This window comes from Papio anubis, chromosome 5 (assembly GCF_008728515.1).
Source record: "Papio anubis isolate 15944 chromosome 5, Panubis1.0, whole genome shotgun sequence".
NCBI classification, from domain to species: Eukaryota; Metazoa; Chordata; class Mammalia; order Primates; family Cercopithecidae; genus Papio; species Papio anubis.
In genome coordinates this window covers 59,069,608-59,082,273 of record NC_044980.1, presented here as the reverse complement: position 1 = coordinate 59,082,273, position 12,666 = coordinate 59,069,608, and the positions used below count along the sequence as shown (strand labels likewise).

At 40.6% G+C, this 12,666-nt stretch overlaps 1 protein-coding gene across 9 annotated transcripts in view; it reads right to left on the bottom strand.

Annotated features, from left to right (window-relative positions):
- The window catches only part of RNF180 (ring finger protein 180), a 217,324-nt gene that overhangs the window by 34,168 nt on the left and 170,490 nt on the right, over positions 1-12,666 (bottom strand). For 8 of the 9 annotated variants that reach the window (XM_017959572.3, XM_017959573.3, XM_003899721.5 and 5 more), the window contains one exon: positions 2,647-2,772. In XM_017959572.3, coding sequence (XP_017815061.2) covers positions 2,647-2,772 — 126 coding nt within the window. Of the gene's footprint in view, positions 1-2,646; positions 2,773-12,666 lie in introns of those variants that run through there. The other variant, XR_002522568.2, reaches the window with a different exon arrangement.

Genomic DNA, 12,666 nt, shown 5'->3' with positions numbered 1-12,666 from the left:
GTCCTTATATAATGTCCTTAAACTTTTCTTCATTCAAATCGCTGTGTAAAGTTATATTCTTATGTTACTTTCTTTGAGAGTACCAATTTCATGCACCAATTTTTATTTTGCCACAATCATAGGGGCTCTGCTTCCATCTCATTTTGCTGTAGGTTATTGCTGTACTGATCTTGTTGGTCTTATGCAGAAGTTCTTCCTGTTCCCTGAAGATCACAGTTCCTCATATCTGGACTTTTCTACCAGGTCCCGTAATGTCATAATTGTTAAATAATGAAAACTGCACAAGTTGTTCATGCTCTGATAAACTATGGTTTTATAAAAGATGAAATTATATTTATGTCCATATTGTATGTTCATACAGTAACAAATTCTCAAAGCAGAAAAAGGTATTAGATACTGTATTACCTTTATTCCTTATATTTTTATAGTTAATTTAGTTATAATTTAGAAAGTACTTTCACATTAGCCCATTTATCTTTACTACTATATTAGTTAGGTGGGGAAGACATAATTATTCCTATTTTACAGATCAAAAAAAAAGATCCTATGACACCTCTGAAGTCATGTTGATACTTAGACCTAAAGCCAGAAAGTGGTATTCCTCAACCACTGCACATCTCTAAGACACCCTGCCACCAAGGCTCTGCTACTTTCTATTTGTTCTAAACTTGTGGGACAACTATAAAATATTAAAACTAAATAAACTTAGCTTCTGCTAATGAATGCATTATTAGGAATCTTTATACACAGTACTAGTGCCTTTGTTAAATATTGTCACAGGATCCCTAGGGTGACACCTCGCCAGCCAGAAACCTCTGTAGCTGGCGGCATCTTCTGCCTGAGTATTGCTTGTGCCTGCTGGGCTAGTTCTCCCACTTGGTCTGGCAGGCTGTGCTTGGCTCTTACTACTGGCTCAGATCCCACATCTGCCAAGCGCAAGCCAGGTGCAGAATGGTGAGGGGTGTGTGGTTGAGTGAGCGCGAGGTCCAGCCACTGTGCACAGCCAGGCATGCTGGCTGCTGTGGCGGGGCAGGGAGCTCCAGGTGCTGGCTCTGTGTGAGTCTGCGGCTGGATGTGATATACTTCACGTGGCTTCTGCTGTGGGCACCCGAGTCTGGACTAGGGAAACACAGTGGTGCCTGGAAGCTTGGAAACTCCAGGAACTGCAGAACCCCAAGGAGGGTGTCACAGCCCTGGCTCAGGGATTCTCTACATCTGGGCTCCCCAAAGGGCTGCAGCTGTTCTTGTCTTGTCACCCTCAACGTGGTGAGCAGGGGACAGGGGTGTGTTTCAGCCCTTATTGTGTTACAGTTCTTTTAGTCCTGCCACTCAGCAGGTCCTGAGTTCTTGTCCCACATTCAGGAGGAATGAGGTACGCAGACAATTGGAGGGTAAGCAAGGTGGAGAGGAGCTTCATTGAGTGGCAGAACAGATCTCAGAAGATCCACAGTGGGTAGCTCCTATCCGCAGGCAGATTGTCCCGCCGTCTCTACAGCCCTCAGTGGAGAGGAGACTCAGAGTGGGCAGCTCCTAGCCGCAGGCAGGTCGTATTGGCAGGTAGGCTGTCTCACTGTCTGGCTGAGTCTGGCTGAGTCCAGGGTTTTATGGGCTAAAGAGGGGAGGAAGTGTGTACTGACTGGTTCATGGGTAGCCATGGGCAGTCCTGGAAAAAGCACCATAAGTTCTCACTCTGGTCCATAGAACTGACAGCCCAGCCCCCAGTCTACAGGTTTGAAGGTGGGGCTTTACCAGGGTCCTGTTCCCTTTCTGCCCAGGAGCCTGTCTACCTCCTGCCACCATCAACCTGCCATCCATGGTGCCCACAGTGCCCAAGCTGTTCTTGCCAAGGGGTGCCTAAAAGGTTGTGCTGAGCTGCCCTCAGCTCCCCTCAGCCTTCCTCCCATGCTTGTCAGCACCCAAAGTTTGGAGTGGGCCAAGGCAGCAGAGGGCTGGCATGTCAGCACTGCCCTGAGAATGTGCACACCTGGCTGGGTTGTGACAATGCCTGGGCTTGGCCTCAACTTTGCTCTGAAATTGGAGTGGGTGCCAGGAGCATAGAGAGGCCCAGCAGCAGGAGTGGGCGTTTCTGAGCCTTCAGGGGCAAGGGGGCTTCCACAGTCCCCAAGAGTACAGGGATGTCCAGGTCCGCAGCCATGGCTGGGTGGCTGCAAGTTTGCCTGGGTGGGCAGGGCTCCCACCCTGTCAACTTGGAAGCGGGCAGGGCTCCTGCCTGTTCCTGGCTCCCACCTGCTCTGTGGAGTGTGCAGCCCTGGCTACGCCTCCCCGACTGCAGCTGGCTTCATAGTAGCAGCCGCTTCAGATGGGCCGCAGCTGCCATAAATATGACTTTTGTCAAATCTGATACTTTTGAGACATATTTTCATTATCTATGTACTAAACAGTGAAAGCATGGCAAAGTCTATTTAGTCATGAGTCTTCGAATTTGCTTTTATTGTATAGTCTTCATTTTCTTCCTTTGTACATCCGTAGTTTTCAGCAAGGACATACTTAGCAAAATCCTTATTTAAAATTGATTAATACAGAAATATATTTCCTCTAATATTTCTGAGACAGGAGGAAGTTACTTTTAAGAAGAGACCTTAGACAAAATTACCAGACATTTCTTTTGGCATTAGAGTTCCTTACCTCCAAAAAGATGAAATGCTTTTCTGCAGCTTGGTAGGGGCCATTTTGCAGAGTTGGATTTCTGAAAGCTTTGTTTTATTTTCAAATATTCTTTAGTAAAGAATGTTTTTGTGGCATTGTTCAGTTCTAGAATAAAGCAAAAGAAAATAGGATTTTGAAACCAATTTGAGTAAAATGGCAAGAAAATGACAAGTGAATACTGTAGTATTTTGATACTATTTGATACAATTCAGACCTCTTTAAGTCAGTGAAGACAAAAGTAGATTCAACTTTTTTTTTTTTTTTTCTCAAGCAAATACAATATCCCCAAGTTCACATTTGGTGCAACTCTGACATGCCTACACATAGAACATAAATCTACTGAGTAGCTCCTATGTCAAGTACTATGGAGTATATAATGATAAATAAGACATCATCCCTGACCTTAAAACAACTGTAGTCTAAAACAGTGGTCCCCAACCCCTGGGCCACAAATGGGTAGCAGTCCATGGCCTGTTAGGAACTGGGCCACACAGCAGGAGGTGAGCCATAGGCAAGTGAGCATTGCTGCCTGAGCTCTGCCTTCTGTCAGATCAGTGGCAGCATTAGATTCTCATAGGAAGTGAACCCTATTGTGAACTGCACATGCAAGGAATATAGGTCACACTCCTTATAAGAATCTAACGAATGCGCCTGTAATCCCAGCACTTTGGGATGCTGAGGTCAGGAGTTCAAGACCAGCCTGGCCAACATGGTGGAACCCCATCTCTACTAAAAATACAAAAATTAGCTGGGCGTGGTGGCGGGCACCTGTAGTCTCAGCTACTTGGAAGACTGAGGCAGGAGAATTGCTTGAACCTGGGAAGTGGAGTTTGCAGTGAGCTGAGATGGCACCATTGCACTCGAGCCTGGGTGAAGAAGTGAGACTATGTCTCAAAAGAAAAAAAAAAAAATCTAACGAATGCACAATAATCTGAGGTGGAAAAGTTTCATCCTGAAACCATTCCCCGCTCAATCCTTGGAAAAGCTGTCTTCCACAAAACGGGTCCCTTATGCCCAAAAGGTTGTGGACTAGTGGTCTAAAAGAAATACACAGGTAGACAAAAAGGGGGAATAATGTGTTATGAGTGTAGCAATAGAATAGCTAGAGTGTAATCTGCGCTCAGGAGTGACAGTGAAAAGGAAAAACACTTATGGAACTTTAAACTTCATAATTTATTTCAATCTATATGTGATGGGTTGACCACCTGAGTCTATTGCTATATACTTGAGGTAATTTTAAAAATGTGAAAATAACCATTCAGAAGCTTACTAATGAGTTAAAAAGGAAATAGTCATTTGAAGTACACACAGACCAACTGGAGAACACATATGATGGTATTCACTTTAAATGGTAGAAACTCTTTATATCTGAGCCATAGAAAGCAAGGCATGATCTGAGTTGGACCGTTTAATGGAGAACAACCTCTTTGGCTGGTGCAGAGCTAGTTACTAACCTGAGAAGTAAACTAGGTTTTCCGTCAACCATCCCCTCTTACTTTCATCCCGCAATGATCACCTGTAGCATTTCCTCAGTTTCCATCCTACTTCACTGCCTTGAGCTTTGGCTCAAGTGATTTGAATTAAATTTTCCCAGTTTTTCTTAATCACTGCCTTGGGTTGATTTTTACCTAAGAAATTTAAAGGGAAAACTGATTCACAAAGTTTACAATTAACAACAAAAGGGAAAATGTGAAAAATACACTACTCTAGGCAACTGAAGTTATCTATTAACCCTGCAACTCTAACTCCCTTCCCAATCGCACACCCACGAACCAGCATACAAGTTAGAAAAAAGGTATTTTCATGCTCATCATGTATGCTGGAGGTTGATATGACTGTAGTGCATTTAAAAATCCTTCATATGTTTAAGAGTTAAATCATTTCAAGTTAGATATTCTCTCAACGGTTTCTGCAGCAATGCATAGCTGTTTTATTAAAGTCCACTTAATCCAGTCTGTCACTGATGGACATTTGGGTTGATTCCAAGTCTTTGCTATTGTGAATAGTGCCGCAATAAACATACGTGTGCATGTGTCTTTATAGCAGCATGATTTATAATCCTTTGGGTATATACCCAGTAATGGGATGGCTGGGTCATATGGTACATCTAGTTCTAGATCTTTGAGGAATCACCACACTGTTTTCCATAATGGTTGAACTAGTTTACAATCCCACCAACAGTGTAAAAGTGTTCCTATTTCTCCACATTCTCTCCAGCACCTGTTGGATTAAGAAAATGTGGCACATATACACCATGGAATACTATGCAGCCATAAAAAAGTTTGAGTTTGTGTCCTTTGTAGGGACATGGATGCAGCTGGAAACCATCATTCTTAGCAAACTATCACAAGAACAGAAAACCAAACACCGCATGTTCTCACTCATAGGTGGGAACTGAACAATGAGATCACTTGGACTCGGGAAGGGGGACATCACACACCGGGGCCTATCATGGGGAGGGGGGAGGGGGGAGGGATTGCATTGGGAGTTATACCTGATGTAAATGACGAGTTGATGGATGCTGACGAGTTGATGGGTGCAGCACATCAACATGGCACAAGTATACATATGTAACAAACCTGCACGTTATGCACATGTACCCTAGAACTTAAAGTATAATAATAATAAATAAATAAATTTTTTAAAAAAGTCCACTTTCCCACTGCCCATTTACAGCCCTTTAGTGTAAGATGCTTATGGCACTATCACTTGGTTAAAGGGGCTTGTCAGTGTCATTCATATTGATGAAGAAAATGAAAGAAGTTATCAAATAACATTCATTTACAGTAATATGGTCTTTTTCTTAGGGCTTAACAACTAAGATTCAGGGTATTTTCTGAGAGGTTAAAAATCCCCCCAAATAAGTGGTATTGTATTAACTCTTGGGAAAATTGACTCACAACTTTCTAAATGCCCTTGGAAATGAGACCCATGTGGTGTGTCATATGGCAGATAATGCAAACGAAGGTGAAGAGTCTGCAACTTAGGGATTCTTATTATTCCTTCCCTTCCCTTCCTTTTCCTCTCCCTCTTCCTCCTTCCAGAAAATTGGTAGCTATGTTCTAAAATGTTGAGCAATAACTGGAGAATCCCATTGCATTACCCTCTCTCATACTGAGAACTTATTTGGAAATGTAATTGAATTCTAGTACAGCAGATCAAAAGGACATTGTAAAAGTCATCTAATACCTGCAGTTTTGATAACTGGCCACAAACTTTCTAGGGGGTAGATGAGAGAAGTGAAAGTAATAATGATGTCCATGACATTTTGTTGCCTGTCTTCAAGGAACTTAACTACACAATGTACTTTTAAGCTACTTAAACTCGTATATTAAAGCACTGAAGCAGGCAAGGGTTAGAAATATGTTTATAACACCTATTAGAGAAGCTGCTATATTGAAATTTGCAAGATGAGATGGGAATCGTACCTGCAACATACCGTTGAACATATACATCTGCATGTGCTTACTATAACCTTATGAGACCAATTTTGGATGATGTAATATACTATATTTGTTTGGAAAGATGGTTAAAAGAGGATCCAGAAGCCCTTGTCCCTCCATTGCTGGGCCAAATAAGAAGTGGTTTCCAAAGCTTCTTAACTGGAGGGCCTTCCACAAGTCACAGAACTTCTCTTTGTACCAACTTCCTGCTGTATCTCCTGCAAACATTTATCTTGCACCTGCTATATGCATGGCACTTTGCTGATCCAGCTAGGAATACAGAGATGAATTAAATGTAATTGCTGTCTGTAGGGCATTGTACTAGATCAGCGATTCCAGAATGTTTGGCTGGATATCAAAATCACCTAGGGTGCTTGTTAAAATGACAAATTCTAGCACCTCACCCAGACATGTGCAAGCACAATTGCTGTGTATTTGACCTGGGAGTCTATGCTTTCTAACAAGCTGCTTGGGTGATTCTGATGCACAGATAGATTTGATAACAACTAGATGAAATGGTCCTTTTCTGTAATTAAATTATTTGAATTTAAATATGTTACGGTTTATCTCATTGCATTATAAAACTTTACTAACCTTATCCAAGGATATTGTTCTTTCTGTAGCTCTGTGTTGCCCCATTCCAGTGACATTTGAATTTGGAAATGTAGAATTTGGCAACAAATACAATATTCAATACTACACTTCCTAAAATTACCTGGAAGAAACATTAAGAAAAATCTGAAGGCAGACTAAGATGTACAGCTTGGAGTAAAAGGTGATGAAAACTATCTTTATCTCCTCCTCAGCCGATGCTACCTATTAGGCTGTCGATGCTTATTTAAACACGTAATTTATTGAATTTAATCAGTATTTAATATTGTTGAGTATGCTAGTAAAAGACAAAAAAAAAAATATCCTGGAAAGATCTCAAGTGTATTTCTTTTTCTTTTTCTTTTATTTATTTATTTATTTATTTTTTATTATTATTATACTTTAAGTTCTAGGGTACATGTGCATAACGTGCAGGTTTGTTTGATCTCAAGTGTATTTCAACTATACATTTAGTTAAATGTGGTTGTAGTGGCAGTGGAAACAGCAGCATTTTTGTGTGACACTATCAAGTGACTGTTAGAATAAAAGAATTCTAGTCTTAATTTGCCTGAGGGCAGGAGGCAATCACCAACTACGTAAGATCAGAATTCATATTACAGGATGTATTACCATAAGGTTTCACGGTATTATATCACAATCTAAAAAAGAACGACCACACATATTAGGATAACTTTAAACCACAGACTTCATCAATATGGTGGTGCAACTTCGATTTCAGCATTATGCTTAAATTTTGGTAACTTTTTATGTAAACAATTCATTATAATTAAGTAAATATGTTAAGAATAGTTTTAGGCATTCTGCTAAATGCAGGAGTTAAAGCTGTATGATAGGTAAAGTATTATTAAATCCTATCTAGTAAAAAGATAATTCTAAAGTTACAAGTGTTTTGATAAGTTTATTCAGGGTGCCCTAGTCTTATTCAAGAGGGGAAGATAAGAACATTATTATAAATATAAGGCACAGTCATTTAAGTGGACCTAATAGTATTATGTTCAAATGTAAAAGACTAGGAGATGTATGTCTAGCCATCTCATTCAGATTACTGACGGCCTTGTTTACCCATTTAAAATTATCTCATAATTCTGAAGGCTTTTTCTCCTCAGAATTCCGTTCTTCTTTGTTGTTGGATATATTATTTTTTTTCCTGGAGATACAAACTGCAAAAAAATGATCTGATAAATTTATAATGTGTTCTACTACTACTACTACTACTACTACTACTAGACTACTTCAAGAGTTTTGCATTATATACCTATGTTTAGGATGGGTCCTGCCCTTGAGAGGAGATCTGACTATCCCAAGTTTCAATATGTGCTGCATATGCTTATTTACAGGCATTCTTTGGCTCCAGGAACTTAATGTACAATAAAGGACACATTTGCAAGGAATAGACAAGACTAGGAATCAGAGTCCCAGTAAGTGATCTGTGTAAAAAGGGAGACCTCTACCAAAATAATGTTTACCAGCTGATGCTAAATCCTCAATACTTAACATAGCTTTTGGTTTAGTAATATCTTGTGAGGTGATCTTTAGAACTTTAAATCTCATTTCACTCTTATCCTTTAATACGTTGGTTTTACTATTTTTTTTCCAGTGGTATATAACTAAAATAGTTTTATTTGTATTGTTGAACAGTAGGCAAGAGTATGGTTCAGTGAGGATGCTGTGCTAAGTACATCTGCTATTCTTAAGTAAGAATGGAGAGGGGTTAATATATTTGGCATTTGACCCACCTTCTGTGTCAATAAAAATTCACAAACTGTCTTAAAACCATCTTCGGGGCTTCACGAGCAATGCTTGCTTTGTACCTTTACAAGAAGGGTAAGAAAGTTTCACTTGCAAGGGACCCTTCTGGTGAAACTCATTTTGTATTCATGTGAGGCACTCAAAATACTTATTTATAAGGTGAACAACACAAGTTAGTGAAAAGTTTGGGTTTACTGTTAAAGCTTATATTCAACAGAAAATTATCAGTTTGAATCACAGAAATTAGAACAGTTTAAGTCTCAGAGCCAGCTCTCGAGATATAGCAGGTGCTCACCAAGTGATAGCTGCCAGGTTTACTAGTAACGGCACACCCTGTGGGATCTGGGGCCAAAACAGCATACTTCATATGCTGGGAAAGGAGACACCAACCAGGAATATCTCACCCCATGCCGACGAATGCTTATGTATGTATCTTCTGGAAGTAAACTTGGAGGAGTGATACCAGCAAGACAGCTGACTACAGACACCTGGCATTCATCTCCCACCTCCTCATGGGAAAGGACTAAGGGAACAAATATACAGCTAGGATTTGACTTGAGTGTCCAAGGCCGAGTGCTGGAGTGCAGCACAGGAGTGGAGATGCACCTGTGGTCACTGGAAGTCCAGGAGGGCAGTGTGGAGGCACCTGATTTCTGCACTCCTATCTCCCCAACTAAGATCAGATCTGTTTGGGGTCCAGATGGACTTCCGTGTCGGGAAAAGGGAAGCCAAAGATCATTCCCTGACCCTCGTCTCCCTGACAAACACCTATCAGTCCTTACAATAGGAGAATTCCATAGTCCTTGCAAGCCCTGATCCCAGTTTGGAAAGCTTCCAGTAATTTATGCAGCTGCACTGCCCAAGATTAGGAGGACAAAGGGTGCATGCTCCACTCCTACCAACCCCCTGTGAGCCAAGCTGCTGCAGCATGGTATCATCTTGAGATGAGAGCTGCCTCTGGAGTACACTACTCTGGGGACCAGTAGCCTCTGCATCTATCTCTCCAGCATTGGGGCCCCATCTTCATTATACAAAGCCTACACAGGTGGCTGAAAACCACAATTCCAGTGGCATGAATTGGCTGTGAGTCTGAATAAGCATAGTAGGCAAATCAACCCCTGCTGTCACATTTTCAGCTGGAGAAAGAGTCTGCCAGTTCCACCCAGGGCAACCTGCCCTTGAGCTGGCCAATCTACTGCATGTCGTCCCCTAAGCAGAAGAGACCTCCTGAGCCTCCAAGCAGCAGATACACCTCTGGGCCAGCAGAAGGGCTATGTACCCATGCTCAGGACCTGAGAAGCAGCCATATAGCACCCGTCACCTGAAGCATAGCCCTGGCATGCCCCCAATGGTCCTGTATCCCTAATATGGGCCTGAGAAACAGGCCTGCAGGCTGCCCTGGGGAGGCATGCCCCTGAGCTAACTATGCAGCCTCATACCTACATCCCTGGCGGACATGCCCAAAGGCTGGCTGAGCAGCTGTGCACCCATGTCTCAGGATCAAGAAATAGCCATGTAGGGAGCCTCTGGTGAGCATGCATCCAGGCGTATTAAACAACCCTGGGCTTGCATTCCAGGTCTACAAAACAGCCCCATGGGCCACTCCCCAACCCTCAGAATCACCTGTAGGCCAGTTGAACAGCCATACAGCTGTGTCCTGGGCCTGAGATACATCCTGTGGGTCGCACCCAGTGTGTACACCCCAGGTCATCTGAGCCACCTTGTGCCCATGTTGTAGGCCTGAGAAATAGTATGATGGGAAGTCCCTGGCAGACATGTCTCTAGGATAGCTGAGTCACTGTACGCCTGCCTCCCAGGCATTAGAAACAGCCCCATGAGCTGCTCCTGGTAGGCACATCCCCAGGCTGGCTGTGCAACTGCATGCCCATGCTCCCAGCCAGGGTAACAGCACTGTGACACAAACCCCAGTAAGCCAGACTCCAAGTTGGCTGACTCATTGTGTGTACACACATGACCCAGTCCTGAGAAACAGCCCAGTGAGTTCACCCCTGGCAAAGCTGCAACACCATCACCACAAATAGGCCAGTATGAGTAACTTACAAACACAAGTAGTGTGGATTACAGTTGAAGAAACTATATGAAGACAACTGTATCCACCTAGAACCAAAGCCAATGTACCCCATCGAACTCACACCCTAAGACCATTTATACAAGTAAGTCCATATAAAACCTATTCCAAAAAACTGAGAGAGGCTAATTTTCCACCAGATGATTAGAATCGATGTAGAGAAACATCAACCATGAAAAAGTAAAGAAACATGTCACCTCCAAAGGAAAATTATAATTCTCCAGTAAGAGATCAAATCATAAGGAAATATATGAAATGCCAGAAAAATAAATCAAAATAACAATCTTAAACTCAGTGAGATAAAAGAGAATACAGATAAAAAAAATTCAATGAAATCAGGAAAACAACTCATGATTTGAATGAGAAATTCAACAGAGATAAATATTTTTAAAGAACTAAATAGAAATCCTAGAGATGAAGAACTCAATGAATGAAATAAAAATAAAATAAAGACCTTCAATAAGAGACTAGACCAAGCAGAAGAAATAATTTCAGAACCTGAAAACAATTTTTTTTTTGTAATAACAGAGGGAGACAAAAAGATAGAAAAAGGAATGAAGAAAGCCTACAGGATTTATGGGACAACATTAACTGAGCAAATATTTGTGTTATAGGCATTCCAGAAGGAGAAGAAAAAAGATTAGGAAAACTTATAAACTAACAGAATAAACTTCCCAAGTCTTCGGAAACAGATGGACATCCAGGTCCAGGCAGAAATAAAATCGTTCACAGACAAACAAAAACTAAGAAAATTCATCACCACTAGACTGGTCTCACAAGGAATGCTCAAGAAAGTCTAGTATCTGGGAGTGAAAAGACAGTAACCATCATGAAAATATGTGAAACTATAAAACTCACTGGTAGAATCAATACAAAGAAGAAAAGAAAGCTTTTCACTACAAAAAAACCCAACCACAAAAATAAACAATGAGAGAGGAAATATAGAACAAAGGATATACAAAACAACCAGAAAAAAGTCAATAAAATGACAGGAGTAAGTTTTCACCTATCAGTAATAACCTTGAATGTATATGGATTAAATTCCCCATTTAAAAGATACAGACTTGCTGAATGGACCCAAATAAAACAAAACCCCAATAACTAACTCTATGCTGCATACAAGAAACTAACCTCACATGTAGATACAGATAGACTGAGAGTAAATAAATAAAAAAAAAATCCACACAAACCAAATGTAAGCAGAAATAGATATATCAGACAAAACAGACTTCAAGTTAAAAACTGAAAAGCAGCGATATTACAATAAAGGAATCAGTTCAGCACAAGAATATAATAATTATAAATACTATAAAAATGTACCCAAACACTGGAACACCCAGATAAAAGCAAGTATCATTAGATCTAAAGAGAAAGATAGATCTCAATACAATAACAGTTGGAGACTTTAATAACTCATTCCCAGCACTGCACAGATCTAGACAGAAAATTAACAAACATTGGATTGAAGCTGTACCACAGACCCAATGGACTTAGCAGACATTTAAAGAACATGTCACCCTATAGCAGTAGATTACACATTCCTTTCATCAGCACATGGACCATTCTCTAGGGTTGACCATGTGTTAGAACAAAAGAAGTATAACAAAATTTTGAAACTTGAAGTTATGTCAAGTAGCTTATTTGGTCACAATGGAATAAAACTGGACATCAAAAAAAGGAACATTAGAAACTATATAAATATGTGGACATTGAACAATATGCTCCTAAAAGACAAACGTATAAAGAAAGAAATTTAAATTTTAAAAGTATGTGAAACAAGTGAAAATAGAAACATAATATGCCAAAAGCTACAAGACACAGCAAAAGCAGTATTAAGAGGCAAGTTCATAGCAATAAATGCATATATCACAACACTAGAAAGATTTCAAATAAATGACCTAATGATGTACCTCAAGAAACTAGAAAAGCAAGAACAAACTAAATCCCAAATTAGAAGGAAAAAAAATAATAAAGACCAGACGAGACAATAACAAAAAAAGTTTTAAGGCCAACAGCCCTGATGAAAATAGATGCAAAAATCCTCAACAAAGTACTAGTAAACGGATTTCAACAACGCATCAAGAAGATGATACACCATGATCAAGT